Here is a 19,804-nt window from a genome sequence, read left to right as displayed (position 1 = left end):
GGACAAGAGTGGACACTAGGTTTTGTGGCAAAATAAATCTTGCTGTGTTAGTCTAGGACGGTCTACTACCCGGAACCATTCAGCACACAGGAAAGGAAAACTACCATTTTAAAGCCTAGCCTAAAAAAAGAAAAAAGGAAAAAAACGATTTATGCTTCGTCCGCCCGACGGTGTTTAAATAGCAGAGCCACAAGCCCATAGGACGTCGCGTGAGCGACGTCTTGTGGGCTTGTGGCCTTAGAGTATATATACTCTAAGCTTGTGGCTCTGCCATTTTCTGCTGCGCGACACCGCCGTGCGGACGAAGCATAATGGAGTCGACGGGGGCTAACACAGCTAGCTAAGAGCAGCCTAGGCTGTAGCTGGGCTGGCTGCACGGCTGGCAGGCGGAGGGACGGGCTGCTAGCTACTGGCGGACGAAGAGCGACGTGCGGGCAGTCGTGCAACAACACGCAGGCTCCTAAAGGAGACTGACACGGGGCGGAGGTAAAGAGCAACCGCCGGAGAACTCACACACAACATAAACGGACAAAAGAACCAGGGAGCTTTATTTGATTTTTTTCTCCCACGAGCGACAACGTACAGGACTAAAAAAAGACGGGGAACCTTGCAACAACGTTAGCCCGTGGGGCCTCTTTTTTTAGGCTCCAAACAATGGACATAATATCAGGGCCGCGACGGCGGAACTAGTTTTTTTTCTTCCCTAATAGAGTGAGTGGGTTGGAAAAACGGCCTCCGTCCTCCTCCCCGTCTCCCCGGGCCCCGATATCATGGACGCCGCGGCGGAGCAGGCCTCCTCGTCCACCTCCTCCTTCAACACATTCATTAGGCTTTTTCCATATTGGACGGAGACTAGGGAAAAGGCCCCGCAGTGACTTGACTTGGCGTGGTGACTTCTACACGGCATGCATTAATATTAAGAACCGAACGAACGCACGGACCCCGTGTTCTGTTCTCCTTTCTCACCCCGCGCCTTGTTTTTTTTTTTAAATTAACCTTCTTAATACCTCCGGCTCCAACCAACAACGACCTATTTTTTTTTAACAATAATAATAACTGTCCTCCACTGTCTGGGCCTCATACCGCCGCCGTCGTGTTGCACACAACGAGGTAAAAAGGAAAAATGTAAACAAACAGCCAAAGGAAAGGGAAACCAAAACAAACAATTTTGTAGTAGATATGCTAGCTAGCCGCCCCCCACATCCACCCCCCTCCGGGTTGCTAATTTGCTACGTAGCCCCGATGCTAATGGCTGGTGTTTTAGTATCGGCTGTGCGAACGGAAAGCCTCCCTTTATGCCTGATATAAGCGTGTATTAGGTTGTTGTTAGCGACACACACGCAATTACATATCAATCAGGCACAACTTAATGCTTGGAAAATGTCTTAATACACTGGGGTAAATGTAGCTATTTGCTAGTTATCGCTTGCTAATGTGATTGATGACTGCTAGCTTACGTTGATGATGAGTAAAGAGAAGAAAAATAACATAATTTCAGTCCTTTTGTAATTCACGTGTTTATAATATTCTCGTTATTTTAGGCTTTTCAACTTCACGATACGTGCTGTTGGCGGACGAAGAGACCCTATTGCATCCCCGTTCCTTCTGCATCGGATTCGGATATCATCAGGACTTGATGCTACGAACCTGTAGCTGAGCTGGTAAGAAGATGCAAACAAACAACACCATGCAACTTGTCAAAATAAGGCGCCATTCATTTGCCTTTTTAAAGGGCAGTTCAGTCCTGCTGTTTTAGTTATGGCCCAGACCATACACAGAATTAATGTTTTGCGCATACGTGTGATGTAGGTACAGCATGTCCTTTGCAATATAATATGAATTCAAGTCAGCACATTGCTGGTGGATACAAATGTGTACTGCCAAAATGTGTTTTGGATGAGTTTTCTTCCTAAATGAGTAGGGGAGGACAAAAAGAACACCATAAAAAAATAGGGATATTTACAAAATGAGTGATGGGTCCAGGTAGGAGGTGGGTTCAGTCCTTGGTTGATAAATTATAGCACGTTTGATAATTTGTTAATTCAGATCTAAACCAGAGTGTTTGTAGTAATGCATTTCCCTGAATTCACATGTGACATTTTGGAGCACCTCAGATGCTGTCAGATCAAAACATAGGTTATTGACCCCCGTGATACAGCAGTTACCAGCCAGTGGTGTGGTGGTGTTTACCTGCAGAAACACCTTTCCCTCTCATTATTTAGATTTGCTTTGGTAACTTTCAAACATGTTTGGGGTCATTGTGTTTCACTCCAGCCAGTTCTTAACTTGCTTGAATCAGTATTTGGATATTTCTATTTTATCAGACACCTATATAACCCATTGTACATTCTTACTTCTCACTCTATTTTAACCATATTGGATTCAATGAAAACACTCATTCTTGGTTTTGGTGACTGATATTGTCTTAATTTGCAAGAGGCCGTGTTTGTGTTTTGTTTTATTTTTCATTTTCCAAAACAGTTGTAAAACATGGTTATATAAGGAGGCGTGTCTGATTAAATTAATATGAAATATCTAAATACTGAATCAAGCAACTTAACTGGGGTGCTCACTGCTCACAAAAGTCAAGCCTGAGTAGACCCCAAACATAACTTCTCAGACACATGCAAATGAATACCCCTTACCGCTTCTCCATGAACTGTAGGGCTGCCTTTATCGATTAGCTTAGTTTTTTTAATGCACACACACGCACACGCACACACACACACACACACACACACACACACACACACACACACACACACACACACACACATCTAAATTAATCGCCGATTAACAATAGGGTATTTTATACTATTCTCATTCTCTTTTTTACTTTTCACTTAGGTATGACATGCCCAAAATATAACTTGATTCATTATAAAGGCAGCATTTTATTATATTATCGATTGATTCACCCCAATTTCCCCCACCAACATTATTAGGGCGAAAACTGCTCTATTAATAGCAATTCTTTGTTGGACCAAGCAGCACACACTGACTTTATTTGAAACGCATGTAGCCGGAGCCATGGGTTTGTATGCCTCTCGTCTATAATGTATCGGTGGTGAAAAAAAGGCCTGGGGTCCTTGAGGTGGTTCCCCGGAAAATGGCTTATCTACAAGCTCGCATACACAGTGCTGTGATGACCCCCAAATATTAATTTGGGGGTCCTTGACATGAACAAAACGCATACGTTAACAACATGACCGAAGCAGCAGACTTTTCATCAGTCTTTCAATTAAAAAACAGATTAAAATGCATGAGTGATTTGGACAGGTGGACAACTATAAACTTTAACAAAGTTTAACTGACTTTTGATAGATGGAGAACGATGAACTATGTCAGTTTTTAGTGACATTGCTGGGTGGGCAATAGAGTGAGTCAGACCTGGTGAACACCTGCTGGGGTCAAAACGTGCCCACTTTAAATACAACTATTATACAGTGTGCTTCCACTTCTGTTCGTATTTTAGTTCAGCACCTGTGAACTTTTGTTGGGATGCACATGCTTCCCTCTGGACTCTGTGGACAATAGAGTGACCCATTATTTTACCTGCCTTAAGGGCGTCACTTTCTATGCAACGTTAATATAAGGGATTATATTATTAATATATGAGGGACACTAGGGAGACACGAAGCCATGATGGCAAAATTGGCAATGGTACACAAAAGTATAAAATGGAATTATAAATGAGCAATAAAAACTTATTGTGTGGTGGATTTCTATTCTGGGGTGGCTCATACAGTGTTGGCAGCTGTTAACTTAACATCTGGATGATGTGACAGACCTTTTTCTTAATAATGCTGTTGTGTCACTCCCACAAGAAATGTGAGCCGACAGCCCAGTAGTCTTATCTAGGATGTTACAGTATGCTCTCAGCTGCTCTTCCATTCTTTCCAGTTGTGGATCTTTCTTAATATTTACGTGACTTCACGAGTTTGTGAGAGGAATAACCTTTTGGAAAAGGTCATGTTCTCACTAGGGCTGATCAAAGTCTTTTTTTTTATTGTTCCATATGCCTCAAATTGAGAAGATGACAGACATTTTGGCTATCCGGCCTAGGCCTGTCACAAGTGCTACATAATCGCAATTATTTTAGGTAATCGCAATAATTTTGCACAATTGTCATCGTTTCCATGTTGAGAGGTTTTAGTTTAGTAAAAAAAAGTGAAAATAGCTGATCTAAAAGTTCACAATGTGTCGCAATCTCATAACATTGAGTATAAAATATTAACACTTTATTTTTTATTACTGGTACTGTCATCGTCAGTCATTTCTTTGTATATTATTTTTGTCATATCTTCCCTGTGCAATATTTTTTTATATTTACAAAGCATAAATAATGACAATTAACCCATTCAGGACGGGAACCCCTTTTGGTGTTTTAAGCATTGTTATTCTTTAACAAATCTCATAGAGCGGCACATAGTACCGTGCTACAAGCTTGTAAATCTTCTATTTTTGAAAAATCGTGAAAATGTGGCACAAATCTTTGAATGTATATTCTTTCGCAGAGCGTTTTAAAGGCAAATCTTTGCTTCTGAGGGTGTCCCTGGAACAACATATTTTCAGATGGGGGTCGGCGGCCAATTACATATAAAATTGTTGGGGTCCTTGACATTGCGTTTGAGAACCACTGATAGAGATTGTAGAATCTGGTCTAATTCCTAAATGGGTTAATCATCAAGCAAAATGTCATAACCATGCCAGCCCTAATCCAGCCTTCATCAGTGTTCGACAGTCTGATGAAACGTCTGTCATATGAACAATTAAAGAAAACACATGGGTTCGATTACAGTGCGCGTTAGCCTTCGCTGCGCGTCACTCCCCATCTCCTGTTTCCTGTCAATCTACGCACTGTACTATCCAAATGTATGCAGAAAAGACCCAAAAATATATTTAAAAAAGGAAAGAATTGAACCAATCTACAAGCTCGGAATGTGTCACAACATGACACACTGTGAGCTTGTAGATATATTTTCTTTTTTTAATTGTTTATTAATCATAATCAATTTGAAATGATGGTGAATAGATTTGAAGACAGGCCTAATTCTTTGGCATTTCTCTAAGAATTCTGTAAGAATTGGCATCAAGTAAGGTATATACTATACCAATTTGTCAAAATTCATCAAACCTGTTCAGAAATAGCAGATCTATATAAGCTCACGTGAATGCGGCTTGTGAATAATGCAATTAAAAAAACAGACAGGGGCATAATTGGATAACCATGAATGTCTTATATTAATAATCCAAACATACAAATGAATTTGTAGCTAAAGATGTGGTACGGAGGTAGTAGAAGTATAAAGTACATGCTCACAGGGCTCCAGACTCAGTGTGACCTATTAGGTCGCATATGCTACTTAATTTCTTAAGGTAGTTGAAGTATTTACATTTTGACTGAGTTAAACCAGGTAGGTTGCTGTTTTTTACACAGTGACCTTTGTAGGGGTTTTCATGATTCAAACCATTAATGGTGTAAACCGCTACATAAATAAATGGCGCCCGATGTGGCGGCATGATAAGGTCATGTATTAATACCCCGCTATACAAAGAAAAAGATGGTGCTTGTGCTACCTAATTTGTGGTGGTGCTACAAACTTAAAAGTGCGCTACCTGTGGAAAAAGTCAGTCTGGAGCCCTGCATGCTCAAGTATAAGTTCCTTAATAACTGTATTCGAATACCTTTTGAGTAAACCTGCTTAGTTAGTTACTTTCCATCACTTAACACTTCACCTTCAATGTGCACTGTTAAGACAATTGGCTGAAGGCCTGAAATGTAAAACCTAAGCATTAACCAAATTAAGACCGGAAATGCCTATACGTTATTACACCTTCACAACCGGGAAAGCACCCGTGTCATTTTAGATGTTATGTAATATATACGTATATGGCAACAATTAAACAAACAATTAAAATGTAGGATTTTCTGAAAACTTTGTTTAAGATTTAGATTTTAAACGACCTCGGGTCTAAATGGGTTAATAAGTAATACAAATGAGCTGGAAAAGCAATACAAATAAGTAGGAAAGGTTAATGCCCCCCGAATAGATGGGAGCGAGAAGAAATTAGGTACCTGGTCCTGTACTTCTTAAGACGCTTACCTCCGAAGCTGCATGTATCCGTGCTGACCTTGGATCAAATCCTGCCAAAACCTTCTTTTTGTTTCTTTGGTGCACTGTCTCCCTCTCTCAAGCTGTCCTACACTTACTTCAGTAAAGAATAAACACAAAGAAGAGTGAACTATCCCACGCTCCTTTAAGAACAAAATGTTTTTTGTATGAAACATCGACAGTGAGCCATTGCTGCCCTGCTTGTATGTAGTTACTGTATGAATGTATAACATTACAACATGCAAAGATTGTATGTTGCACTTACTATAGATGTAATGAAACGGCACAAAAAAGCCAGGGCTGAGAGGAGGCTATGACCGACAACACAGGTTTTCGCTGTTTTGTTGTACTGAGAGAAAGCAATGCAAAGCAGAATCATGCCTGCAACACTCTGGATTGAACAAAAGTTCAAGGTGCATGGGTCAACAATATCATGAAACTTGAGAAAACAGCCAGCACACATCTCAGATTGTACTTGCAGTATAGGACCACTTCACCTTTGTTCAACCTACTGTATCTTCATATATAATCGTTAATCGATTCTTACTAATGCTCATTATACGATGCTACCATTTGTCTAATTGCTCTGTGTGTCAGTCAGAGACAGCTGTGGGCAGTTCAGAAACCTGCCTCCCAGTGACATCTTCGTTTTTTTGGTGTTTGCAAGAACAATGGTTCTATTTGAGACAAGTAGATGGAAATGTAATTGTACCACCTTATAATGATGGACCATTTACATCAGGGGTATTCAACTAGATTAGTTCGGGGCTCGGGTGCCACAATTGTAGAATGATTGTGTGTGGAGGGCTGCACAAAATACAAATGCATTTTGTGTTCAAAGTCACACATTTATGTAGGCTAATACATTTGTGCACAGTATGAGCACAGGGTGATATGTCTATACAAGAATATGCTATACCTTAGAATGGACCTATTTGACAGAACGAGCGTCAACGAGCACTAGCTGAAAACACAAACGGACTGCAGGAGTCTTGTCTAATTTCTCTCCAAAAGCCCTTGAATATGATATATAATATAATTTAGGAATACTGTCATTATGCTAATCTAGCACTTTATATCACATCATACCTGTAACTTTCTCTCTTAAAAAAACCCGGGGCTTTGACTTTCAAGGCATTCCCGTTAGAAAATCATTCCGCCAGTTGAATAGCCCTGATTTATATGAAGATATGGTTGAAACTGGTTGAAGTGCCCCTTTAATGTACACTCCATATTGCATATGGAAAGAAAATGGTAATATAGAGGCTCACAGGCTTTACAAATTAACACCGCTCTGCTATCAGGCTTTGGGTTGCTGTTTATGTCACAAGGTTATGGTGGCAGAGCATTTCACTGGATTTTGATTAGCAATCCCTTGGTGAGGGCGCATCATGGTGATGTATTTAGAAGGGAACAGTTGTCGTATTCTTTGCTAGGTGTGTGTGATGCTCTAAAGAGTATTACTGATTTGAATCATTGAGTTTTACAGTGCAGAATTAATTCCATATGTTTATCTGACACCCCATGCAAAAGTGCCAGTGCTCGCCCAGCAGTGTACTGTCACCCAGGTGGATGCGTGCACGCGACCTCGCCCTTTAGTGCGATGTTGCTTCTCGCCCTCAGGCGTTTTACTGGTATATAGTCTATAAAGTGGACAATCTGGATATTTGAAGTCCATACAGTATACTTGAGTTTTGGTTCTATAAAGATTCTGAAGCCCATATACAATTATTTTGCATAATTGTCTTTTTCATACCCATGTTGAAAAAATCTTTATACATTTTCGAAAAGGCAATTTCCACTATTTATTAATTTCTTTTACACAATGCCAACAAATTAATAGTGGAAATACCAGATCTACAAGCTTGAGCGTGAGTCATATTTAATCTTTGGTGTTAAGTTATAAATGTGAGTTATTTGTCATATCTGCCCTGTGCAACTTTACCTTACGAAGCCTAAAAGCCAAACAATGTTCAACAACAGAAACGCAGTTAAATCATTAATCACAATTATTTGAGCGTTATTTTAACTTATTTTTCATAATCGTGTCAGGCCTAGCTCTGATGGTCCATTAGTGTTTCATCCGATCTGTCATCTGATGCAGTGGCCAACATCGTACAACTGGATCAATTAATAACCTGAAAGTTCACTGTTGGTGAGTGGGCACGTTGATGTTTTATGGCACTGGTGCAAAACTGGAAGAAAACAAACGTACTGAAAAGAGCAGGACAAGGAAACCCTGGTAGATCCTTTCTGGGAGACGTTTTGTGGGAATTGAGTTGTGTATGAATTTAAATCTGTTTATTGGCTACTGCAGCCAACCATCTCTCCTTGACTATGGAATCTAAATTCTACCCCCTCTGGACGACAGGATCCAAAAGTGAAAGCTCTCACTTTCTTAACATGTTTCACAGCCTACAGAAGATTACAGGGTTGCTGTTATGGTTGTCATGATCATGAAATTAATTCATTAAAAATCAAAAAAATATATTTGGCTTTTCTGCTTTTAAACCAAACATTGCACAGTACAGGGCAGATATAAACATATAAATGATATATACTATCTGTTATTTCCACTACTTGAAAATGAAAATGTATGTAATATGAACATGTTTCAACATGACTATTTAAAAAAGAATTGCGCTTATCTCAAATACTTTCCAGGTGATTTAGTAATGCGACAGGCTTGGCTGCTGTATTTCAACACCGTTCGTCTATGTATTTTTATGAATTCTGTATATATGTGGTTGCCTCGATCGCCTTATGGTCTCCAAGAAAAAAACAACTTGAATTGGTGTCTTCGATCTTCCCATTCTAAGTCAATCGTAAAATGTATTATCTAATAAATTAATATCAATTCAACTATACAAACTATCTCTTAGCAAAAAAGCACACGATTCCCAGTGAAGCCGGTCGAACTGTGGGACAAATAGCATGTCAAACTTTCGGGTTACTCTAGAACAAAAAAGAGTGGGACAATTACTATAGTCTGGTTGCCAGTGCAACCACACTAATAATGGTTTAATGGATCTTTATTTACAGATATAGCAGTTGTTTTACTTCATATTCTTCATATTACACCAAATCTCTTTCCCTAAACATTGCAAAGTCGCACCTTGTGAGCTTGTAGATCAGCAAACTCTAAGTTGATCTCCTAGTCCTATTTATACAGAATGCTTGCCCCAGAAGAATAGGGTCTCTAGGGTTAATGTGGTTTAAACCAAGTGGCTTTTCACTCATCCTGTGTATTCGTTGTTGTTTTTCCACAGACACTCATCGAGGGACAGCAGAGGAAGTGAAAACGCTTCTTTGCCGTTTGAAGCAGTCGACACGCCTCAGCCTAGGACTCATGCCGTCGGGCAGATAAAGAAACAAAGCATACTGTTGACTGACAAGGACCCTCAAGAACACTACAAATTGTATCTCTTTTTCCATATAAATGTTTAGTATGTATTTATAACAGATTTATCCTACGGAAGCACTTGAAGGCTTAAAATTAGTAGGACCTCACTGTGATTTTAGAAAATAGGAATAAGGGTGTGTGAAATATCACAGTGAAAAAAGTTACAGAATCACCATTTATATTTGTCTACATTTATTTCAAAAGGTTTGTTGCAGTTGTGGTGTTTCCACAGCAACAAATTGGGTCAGTTGAAGCAGTGGGGAGCGTTTAGCTCGGGACAACCTCCCTTCGCTTAGTTGGGAGATGTTCCAGTTTAGCAAATACCCTATGGACATTTTAGAAATGCTTAGTGGACACCAAGCCCATCAGTTCAAAGGCCTTGGATTAGAGCGACAACTGAGCCACCAGCAGCAGGTACAGCTCCAGCATCAACAGCAGCTGCAGCAACCACACCAGCCCAGTTCCGACGCATCGGGGAGCCTGCTCTCTGGGCTGGGCCTGGGCTCCCTGCAGAGCTCACGGAGCAACGCCTTCGCCGACTCCTCATCCATCTTTGCCAAGATGAGTGCCCCGCCCCCTCCCACCATCTCCCACCAGAGCCAGTCCTCGTCTTCTCACAGCTCGCGCAAGTCCAGCAAGATGAGCAGCAGCGGCAGTGGGAGTTCCTCGGCGGGGTACCCCCAGTTCTTGCGTCCGTTCCATCCGGCAGAGGCTGCTCTTGCCCAGGAGCAGCTCCACTCGGGCATGGGGAGGTTTGACTTTGGTGGGAGTAGCGGTGGAGGGAGTGCAGGCGTCATAGGGAGTGTGGTTACCTCCGCTCCGCCGCCTCCTCCCCTCCATCCCGGCCTCTCTGTCCCACAGCCCTCCTCAGGTCCCTCCTCTTCCACCCCGTCTCCCTCCACCTCGGCCTCCAACAACCCCTCAGGCAGCACTGCCGTTCCCCTGGTCGGGCAGTCTGACCCCCGCAGCCTGCACCAGCAGTTCAGCTGCATGTTGGCCGCCAACCAGTACTTCTTGTCAGGTGTTCCCACCAACAGCAGCCTGGAGCAGTTCCTCGTTCAGCAGGGAACACACAACCACTTGGGCCTGGGACTGGGCCAAGGGGACTCCAACTCTGCCCTCGCCCCTCCACCGGCCCTTCACTCTTCTCACAGCCACAGCCATTCAACCCCTCAACAACAGCAGCAGCAACAGCAGTTGGCTCCTCATGCCTTATCTCACTCGCATAGCCATACTCACCACCCCCATCCGCTCCACCCATCTCCACAGCCAGCCCCACTGGGTGGCTTTGACTTTCAAGGTATTCCCGTTCTCTCCTCCAACCAGATAGCCTCGTTGATGCAGCAGGAGGCCGGACTGCCCCTCCCCCTGCCTCTCCATCTCTCCCTCTCAAAAGACGATGCGGGGAAGGGATCTGGCGACTCTCACGAAAGGACAAGTGGAGGCAGCAGGCGGAAGAAGGCGATGGCTGGCTACCTGCCCCAGAGAAAGTCTGAGAGTCACACCACAAGCAGCCACAGTAGCAGCCATGGTAGTCATAGTCACAGCAGCAGCAGCAACTGCCACAACAGTAGCTCCAGTGGGCACAGCCAGAGCTCATCATCGGGGCTTGTGGGAGGCGGATCCGGGGGTGTTGGAATAGAGCAGCACTCCGCTATGCTCTCCCCTTCCTCACAGCAACAGTCTTCCTCAGCCGTCTCTTCGTCCTCTTCCTCTGCCCAACCTTCCTCTAACTCCACTTCCGTGCTTGTTGCCAATGGTAACCAACAGCTGCCCAAACCCCAAGAAAGCCACAATTCAATGGGTTCGTCTGGGTCATCGGGGCAAGAACCGGAACCCCTTTATCACTGCGGTGAATGTGGCAAGACATTTACACATCTCTCCAGCCTACGTCGACACCTCCGCAGTCATGGTCTGACGCCCGAAAGCAATGGCAGGAAACGCCGTGACTCCCCAAGCCCGGAGAGGGTCTTCTGTTGTGGGGAGTGTGGGAAGGGCTTTAAGAAAAGGGGCCACCTACTCCAACACAACGTCACCCACTCCCAGAACCGCCCTTTTGCTTGCAGCATCTGCCAAAAGTCCTTCAACCGCCGCGAATCCCTCACACGGCATGAGAAAATTCACGATGAGAAGCCTTTCCGCTGTCCAGCCTGTGGCCGTTGCTTCCGGGAGAGTACCTCCTTGCTCAACCACGCTGCATCTGGTTCTTGTGGCAAACCCCCACGAAGCTCCAAGAACCGGGGCAGAGAACCCGGAAGTTCGTCTGGTCACAGCAGCAGCAGCAGCAGCAGCAACAGCAAAATGTCAGGCAGCGGAGATGGGGCTGGGATGTCAAATGACAAGTATGCCACAGATTATTCCAGAAACCGTTACCAGTCATCCTATGGCGGTGGGGTGGATGACTACCGTAGGTCACAGTCCTCATCTTTGTACTCCTCAGACGGATCACTGGGTAATGGCATGGGAAGCCAGACCCTCAGGAAGGCTCCCTTAGCGCCAACTCTCCACCCCCACCCCCAAAGCCAACAGCAGCACCATCACCACCAACAGCAGCAGCCCCACTTGCCCCTCTCCTCCCTGCTGGATGACTCCGAGGATGAGGTTACCAGCAGCGCCATGTCGGCCATCGCTGCAGCAGCTGCCGCTTCCTGCGACATTAACTCGGAGGGCCGAGAAGGAGAGAGGAGGGACATCATTGGAGGCCTGCTTGGAGGTCTAGGCTTTGGTAACATGGGTGGCCCGTCATCAACTTCAGGTGGCCTCAGTGGCTCCACAATGCCCTTGACGCACCCCAGCCAGCCCCACACCAAGCCCAAGAGGCTAAGGAAGCCCAGGGATTCGAGAGACCCAAATTTAATTATGAGGAGGAGAAGGAGCCCAGGACCCCCAGGTGATGGATCAGAGCGTCCGTATGGGTGCCAAATGTGTTCCAAGCGTTTCAGGAGGGCTGAGACCCTGCGTCGCCACACCCGTGTCCACACGGGTGAGAAGGCGCATTCTTGTGATGTCTGTGGCAAGACGTTCCGTGAGCCTTTCCACCTCACGAAGCACCTGACGGTGCACTCGGGCCAGAAGAACTACAAGTGCCACTTGTGTGGGAAGGTGTTTGCTTATGCCCAGAGCCTGGTGAGGCACGGGAAGCTGCACAGGAAAGGGGAAATCGACAATGAGGGAAGGAGGGTTAAAGGTGGTATCGGGCCCATCAGTCAAGTTGGAAACACGGCAAACTCTGATTATTACTCCTACTCACAGGGAGATAAATCGCCAACCTCTGGAACGCCCTCTCAGAGGCTGTACACCTGCACTGTGTGCTGGAAGTCATTCCGTCACCACTTCCATCTGGCGGCTCACCAGCAAACTGTTCATGGAGGAGGGGTGGGCTTGGATAAGTCCTTCCGCTGTGACGTCTGCGGAAAGTCCTTTGCCTACTCCAACAGTCTAGTGCGCCACAAGCTGTCCCAGCATAGCATTGACCGCAATGGCCAACGTGTCAGTCAGTCCCAGGCCTCCCAGGCCCCTGGATACTCTCCGATCTACTATGACTCGGGGTCAGGGACACCGTCTAGCTATGACGGCATGGCCCAAAGCGGCAGCGGACAGCAGCCCCCTTTTCAGTACCGCTCAAAGTCGTACCAAAGGCGGCACGGTCAGACAAAAAGGCACCGCAAGAAAAAACGAGTGGTGATCCACAGCATCATGAGGGATGGCAAACTGGTGGGCGTCCCTCTGAGTAAGGCCACACGCAGGAAACTGATAATCCTGAAGAAAAGGAGGGGAAAATTCATGGCACAGCTAAATAGGAAAAAGTTGCTGGCCCAGCTTAGGGTCAAGGGTGGCGCCATGAGGATCAAGTCGTGGTCTGGGGGAGTTGTGAAAGTCACTAACCTCACTTCCATGGAGCTGCAGGTCAAGCGCTTCCCGTGCCCCATCTGCCCCAGTGCCACCTACGCCAGCAAGGCTTTCTTGCTGATCCACCACGCTATAAGACACCCGCCCAGAAGTTCTGGACGCCAGTCCCGTCGGAAGTGCCAGACGTGTGGCAAGCGCACTAATTCGTTACGGAAAGCTCTGCAACACCGGGGGCGCCACCTAAAGGATAATGCCTTCCGCTGTCAGAAATGCCGCCACCACTTCTGGAATGCCAAGCTTCTGGCCCGCCACAAGTTCTCATGCCGGGGGTTGTCGGGGGGAGGCAGTGCAAACTGGGGGATGAGGAAAGCAAAGTCCCCTTCTCCAGAGCCTGAGCGTGTACAACCCACAGATGTAGAGGCACAACCTAATGTAGAGGTCCAGTCACCACCAATCGATTTGTCTGAAGTTGAACCCGTATTGGCCCAGCCCGAGAGATCAACGGTTCTGACAGAGTACATCCAGTAAAAAAGGAAGAAAAAGGTTTTGTAGACTAGATTGTTTTTTGTTTTGTTTTTCAAGTAATCCAAGAAAGCGAGCAAAAGCACGCAAGTTTTTAATAACACAAAAACAACAAAAAAGGGAGAGAATGGGGAGGCTTCAGTGTAACTACCATGATATCCCTACACAGCCCCCCCTCCCTCCCACGACTGTATACAATCCTAACTCAACTACATCAGAGGTGGCTGAGAAACGAGCTTGGACTTTAAAAGGCCTGCAATCAGAAGCACCCATCCATCTGTCTCCATTTCCCCAAAGGGGAAAGTGGTGTTTTTAGACCATGTGACTATTTTTGAGTAGCACCTATCTAAAAAAAAGAAAAAAAGAAGCAGCATTCATCCAACAATATTGTTTGTTTGTTTGTTTGTTAGCTGTGTTGGCGCGGAAACTATGGACGCATATTTTGTAGGAGTGGGGTACCATTAGTACCTTTTCAGTTATGTTTTTGCATTATTCACAGTTATAAAAAAGGAAAAAAGTATAGTCTTTGTCTGTTGGTCTGTATGACGTGTTGCTTTGTTACCCCCCGTGGAGAAGCTATCTTTTTATATTCAAATGTTTCACCCGAAGGTCTAAATTTGTCAAGTGAAAAGAATCCAGATCCCCAAACATACTGACTACGAGTCTCACACTCAATCAAAAAATAACTGATGTTTTAGTTGCCTAAACATGAAAAACATTGACCTTTCCGTGTGAATCAGTTAATCGCATCACTTTGTACTACAGAAAAGTGTCTTTTCTCGCAACAAAAACCGACTTTGTGCTAAAAACGGACTTAAAATGGTGGTTTGGGGTGGGGTGGGGGGCTCCTCCGGACAGATAAGGTGTTGGTAACCTTGTTTTAATGTACACTACTTTTTGTCATTTAAAAAAATGGGGGGTGGGAAATGAGAACACCCTGACTCCATTTGGGGAAAACTGTTTTAAGTGTTGAGGATTGGAAAGGACAACGGGAGTGTACTGTACAATTCGTATTATATTTTATTATATATTGGTTATTTGCTGTTTTTTACTCCAAGTATCATTTCTTTTATCATTGTTGCTATTGTATGGGTGGGTGGGAACAAGTCGGGGACTATCTTTGTAAAACAATGGGATGAGTATATGTATCGATGTGTTTCTTTTTTCTTCTCCCCTTCCTCCTTTTACCCACCTTCCCTCATGCCACAGTTTTTTTTGTAACAAAAGCGTGTACACATAGTTCATTACTAGATCCTGTCCAGCAGTGTTTTCCTTTCTGTAAAACTAAAACATGTAATATTACTAAATTACTATCCTTTTTCTTTGCCTAAAAAGTGAGTTGTTGAAAACCCTCAGAAATCAAAATAAAAAAAATCTAAAAAAGTTTTAAATCATGGCTTGACCTTTTAAGTGCTCTTGAAGATGTAGTTTTAGGGGCCAATTCAAGTGTGGGTTTTTAATATGGTTGATTCTCATTCAATATAGGTTTCCACCCGGCGATTATATATTCTCTTTATATTTTTAATGCTTGTAAATATTGGTAGTTGCGGCATTGCGGGTTGCATTTTTGGGGTCTTGTTTCTAAAGTGTAGTTGCATATTTGGTCTGCTTTCCTGATGTTCTTTTAACCAGTGATAAAGGACCACCAAATTAATATATTTTTCCATGGACCTGCATCTGACAATCTTTGGTGCGAGGGTCAACCCATACAAGATTTGTGTTCAATTGTTTCCAAAACATCTCACATTTCTCCTCGAGATTTGTTTTGAAAATGACTGTCGCTCCTTTTGGGCTTGTTTTCCATAGACCTGGTTGCTTGTTTCTCACAGGAAATGTGGCAACACAGAGCGTGTGTGCTTGGAGGCCAGGTGCCATGCACCTGTGTGCTCACTTCCCAGATGCATTGGTCTGTCTGTAGGCAAGCTCACATCACATGCGGCGGCACATGATTCTCAACTGAGTACAAAAAAATCGCACCCGTTTGAAGTGAGGGGTGCTCGTACGTGACCTTACATCTCATTCCGGCAAATCACAATTTGCGTCCTCACCTTCGTCATCAATGTTTGTTACGCAATGTTTGTTTGTTTACACTCAATGGGTCCATTATTATATTTTTGCTGATGCATGTAGTATTTGGGAATATTTTTTATAGTTTTGTCCCTTACATTCTTTGAATGTATGCATTTTGACTAGACTTCTATATCGGCTTCCAAATCAGGTTATTTTCTCTACAGTTTAAAGTATATTGGCTATTTCGGTCCTACACAAAGTCATTGTGTAAATTCCCATTAACAATGAAGCAGTAGACAATTAGAGCAAATAGACATGTCTAGAGAGCGCCCCTCACTTTACACGGGTGTGATTTTGAAGTTATATGTACCCATGATTAAGCCATCAGTGGGAAGATTCACCCACTCAGAAACTGCTGCATGTTTATTAAGTGCACAACAACTGAGTGACCACTAGATGGTGTCCTATGACTTGGATGTTGCTGTGTGTCATAATTCTCAGAAGCTTTTTGGAGCTTTGTGTTTTCATGTGCATTGACAAACCTGCAGTGCTGCTGAGGCTGGCTTCAACCTGAACGGTTGAACCTTGCCACTCAAAGTAGAAGTTGGTCTATTTTTTAGGGGCGCCAGCCTCTCCTATACACAGGTTTAATGTTTGTCTTTAGTTCAAAGTTTTTTTAGTAAACGCATTGACAATAAAGGGAAAATTCACGTCATGTGGCGTTTACGTCATATTGTCTCTTTATTGTTAATGGCGTTTAATGTTTGTGTTGGCACCGTTTGATTACATCACCTAATCAACATGAGTTAGACTTTAATATATTAGTGCCCCTCACTTCACATGGGTGTGATTTTTTAAGCTTATGCAGGTCAGCTTCATATGTCATTTTGTGATTTTATTTATCTCACACACACACACACACACACACACACACACACACACACATTCCTGAACTGAAGTCTTTGAGACCCCATAATCAGAATGGACAGTTGTATTGTGATTGGCCACTTGGTTGTACAGCATTTGCTGTCGTGGAGACAAGAGACAATGTTGACCAAAACTGGACAGCAACCAGGCAGAGGTGATTGCTTAGAGAAGAAAATCTTTGAAAGATGTGGCTTCCTTCCGTTAGTAAGTGTCGTTGAGGGCGTCCCCATGGCTAAAATATGGATAGTTGGGAACCAAATGCACCTTTATGATGTCTAACTCTCAGAGTTAAATTAACTTTGACAGTTGTAGATAGAGAGATTATGGGGGCCTGGATCATTAGGCCACCCATCTGACCCCCATTTGATTCAGATTTTACGAGGCCAGTTTGGAATTGCAGCCATCCGTAGGTGCCCTTTGAGAGCGGTTTTGAAGGAGTCAAGGGATTCACATGTCTTAATGACTGTTGGTAGGGCGTTCCACATTTTGGTGGCATAGGAGCGAAAATAATTTAGTCCCTTGTTACTAGTGCCGAATCTGGGTTGTACATGGTTTGTTGCACTCCCTCTGGTGTTGTGGGTGTGGACTTCGTTTACATTAAGGAAGTATTTATACAGGTACATGGGTATCTTAGTGGTGTATCGAATCTTGTGGACCAGACCCATTGCAAGATGCTGTACTCTGTCGTCGACCCTAAGCCATCCCAGCCTGTCAAAGTGGGCAGGGGTGAGATGGGTTCGATTGATACATATATTATGCAAAAGTAGGCCCTGTCTTAATGCATATCAAAACTTGAAATTAAGAAGTTTGAGAATCACTGTGTTGTGGAGTGAGGTTGTCTGTCAAGGGCCTGATGGGTTTGTTGTGTCAGTCCTCCACTCACGCGACAGCTGCGGCTGCCTGTCTATTCAATTAAAGAAAACTGAATGTTGCATGACTGAAGATAAATGATGGCACAATGCTGCCTATTTATTTATGGCTCTGTGTTGTTTGCTCTGCTTTTGACTGGTCACGAGAGAGAGAGAGAGCGAGAGAGAAAGAAAGAGAGAGATATTAATTAGGCTGCTGTGCTGGGTCTTACACACTGGAAACAGAATCAAATCTCTCTACCCCCCCTCTCTCTCTCGCTCTCTCTCTGTCGACTTTAATCAGTTGGGCTTAGTGGCATGGGAAACGGTATGTTTACATTGCCACGGCAAGTGTAAAAAAATGTACCTGAATATAGTATACAATTAAAGATATGCCAGAATAAAATCATCGCAACATAGGTATTTTATTTAAACAGAATTGTTTTATCTATTCATTTATACAGTGAATATGAATAGAACAGAGTTTCATTGAGAGATTTCTTTGTAAGCGTGTGTCTCTCTCTCTCTCTCTCTCTCTCTCTCTCTCTCAATTCAATTCAATTCAATTTAATTTAATTCAATTGAGCTTTATTGGCATGATAAAACGTACGTTTACATTGCCAAAGCAAAAATGGAGGAAGACAATCAAGATAAAACAACATGTACAAATAAATGTTTAATATAAATAGGAATAAAATTAAGGTTCTCGTGATTTGGTGTAGTCCCGTTAGTTTTTTTGGTCTGGTGGTTGTGCTTGTGTTAGTCCCAGAACTAGCTATAGGGACATCTTTCCAGGGATTCACTGTGTGTGAGTGTGAGCGCCTTTTTGTGGAGCTGGTTCACTTTCCTTTAGGTGGTTATAGAATTTCAATGCTCTCCTTTGGGTTTTGATAATAGTGGGTATCATCCTAATTCTGCTCTGTATGCGTTATTTGGTGTTTTCCGTTGGATGCAGAGAATGGATTTGCAGAATTCTGCATTTTTCAGGTTCTTGATCGGCAAGTGGGCCCCAGACTTCGCAACCATAGAGTGAAATGGGTTCTATAACAGAGTCTAGTATCTTTAGCCAGATTTGTATTGGGATGTTTAACTTAATTTAAATTTAGTTTCTTTTGATGGCATAGAAACTAGAAAGCTCTTCTTGCCTTGTCCCTCAGGTCGTTTACAGCAGTGGTTCCCAAACTTTTTCATGTGAAGGACCCCCAGATGGACACTAATTATCCCGCGGACCCCCATTTGAAAAGAGATATTTCCAGGGACCCCCATAAGAGGATTTTTATGGCTCTAGCAGTGATTCTCAATCTGTTTAATTTCAAGGACCCCCAGTTTGACATGCATTAGTCTACGGAACCCCCCCTCCCCCCCCATTTAATGGTATTTCTATCTTTGGGACCCCCAATTTATATTGTAAAATCAATGTTAATTTAACTCTTGAGTGTACAAATGGAACCAAATGCACCCGTTAGGGTCCATTTGTACACTCTCAGAGTTACAGACCCATAAGGGTCCATTTGGTTCCAAACTGCTGGGGACCCCCTGGAACTCCCTCAAGGACCCCTGGGGGTCCCCGGACCCCACTTTGGGAACCACTGGTTTACAGCTTGCTTGAAGTTACCTGTGCTGCTGATGTTTAGGCCGATCATGAGTTAGGTAGGCCTATAGACTTCTTTGCATGTTCTAGTGTAGTTGCATTTAGTACAAATTGTTGGTGCTGGGGGCTAGATCTTTTTTGGAATATTATAACTCTAGTTTTCTTTAGGTTAATGGTCAAGGCCCATGTCTGGGAGAAAGTGCTGTGCACTCTCACTGTGTCCTGCTGGCTGCTGCCTGCTCCGTCTCTCACGCGGCAGTAGCATGGGGAACTCTGTGGGAGGGGCGAGTGACCTAGATTTGGCCAATGGGAGCTGGGAAGCGCCGGAGAGTGACCTACTTACAGCCAATCGCGGCGCGGCACAGTCGCCGGTAGGCAGGGGCAGCACATGGCGCGTGCCAGGGCCATGTGCCTCCGATGTGCAGAGAGGGGGAGAGAGAGAGAGAGGGGAGAGAGAGAGAGAGAGAGAGAGAGAGGGGGGGGGGGGGTAAAACAGGGATATTTTGTGTTTGCTGAGGATAATGCCTGCCTGGGTGTC

At 44.0% G+C, this 19,804-nt stretch overlaps 1 protein-coding gene across 2 annotated transcripts; it reads left to right on the top strand.

Moving 5' to 3' along the window:
* The first annotated feature begins 350 nt into the window (after positions 1 to 350).
* LOC308332218 (uncharacterized protein) lies at positions 351 to 14,100 on the top strand. 2 transcript variants are annotated; one of them, XM_080787962.1, is made up of 3 exons: positions 351 to 1,110; positions 1,542 to 1,661; positions 9,386 to 14,100. In XM_080787962.1, exon 3 carries the CDS (start codon positions 9,823 to 9,825, stop codon positions 13,894 to 13,896), a length of 4,074 nt encoding a protein of 1,357 aa, XP_080644088.1. In that variant the 5' UTR covers positions 351 to 1,110; positions 1,542 to 1,661; positions 9,386 to 9,822; the 3' UTR covers positions 13,897 to 14,100. The 2 variants fall into 2 exon arrangements, with proteins under 2 accessions (XP_080644088.1, XP_080644089.1); XM_080787963.1 differs by having other exon boundaries at positions 362 to 486.
* The last annotated feature ends 5,704 nt before the right edge of the window (positions 14,101 to 19,804 follow it).

Source organism: Protomyctophum bolini (genome assembly GCF_963924005.1).
Source record: "Protomyctophum bolini genome assembly, chromosome: 17".
Taxonomy (NCBI): domain Eukaryota; kingdom Metazoa; phylum Chordata; class Actinopteri; order Myctophiformes; family Myctophidae; genus Protomyctophum; species Protomyctophum bolini.
Note: the sequence above shows the minus strand (reverse complement) of the source record. Positions and strands in the feature narration are given on the sequence as shown.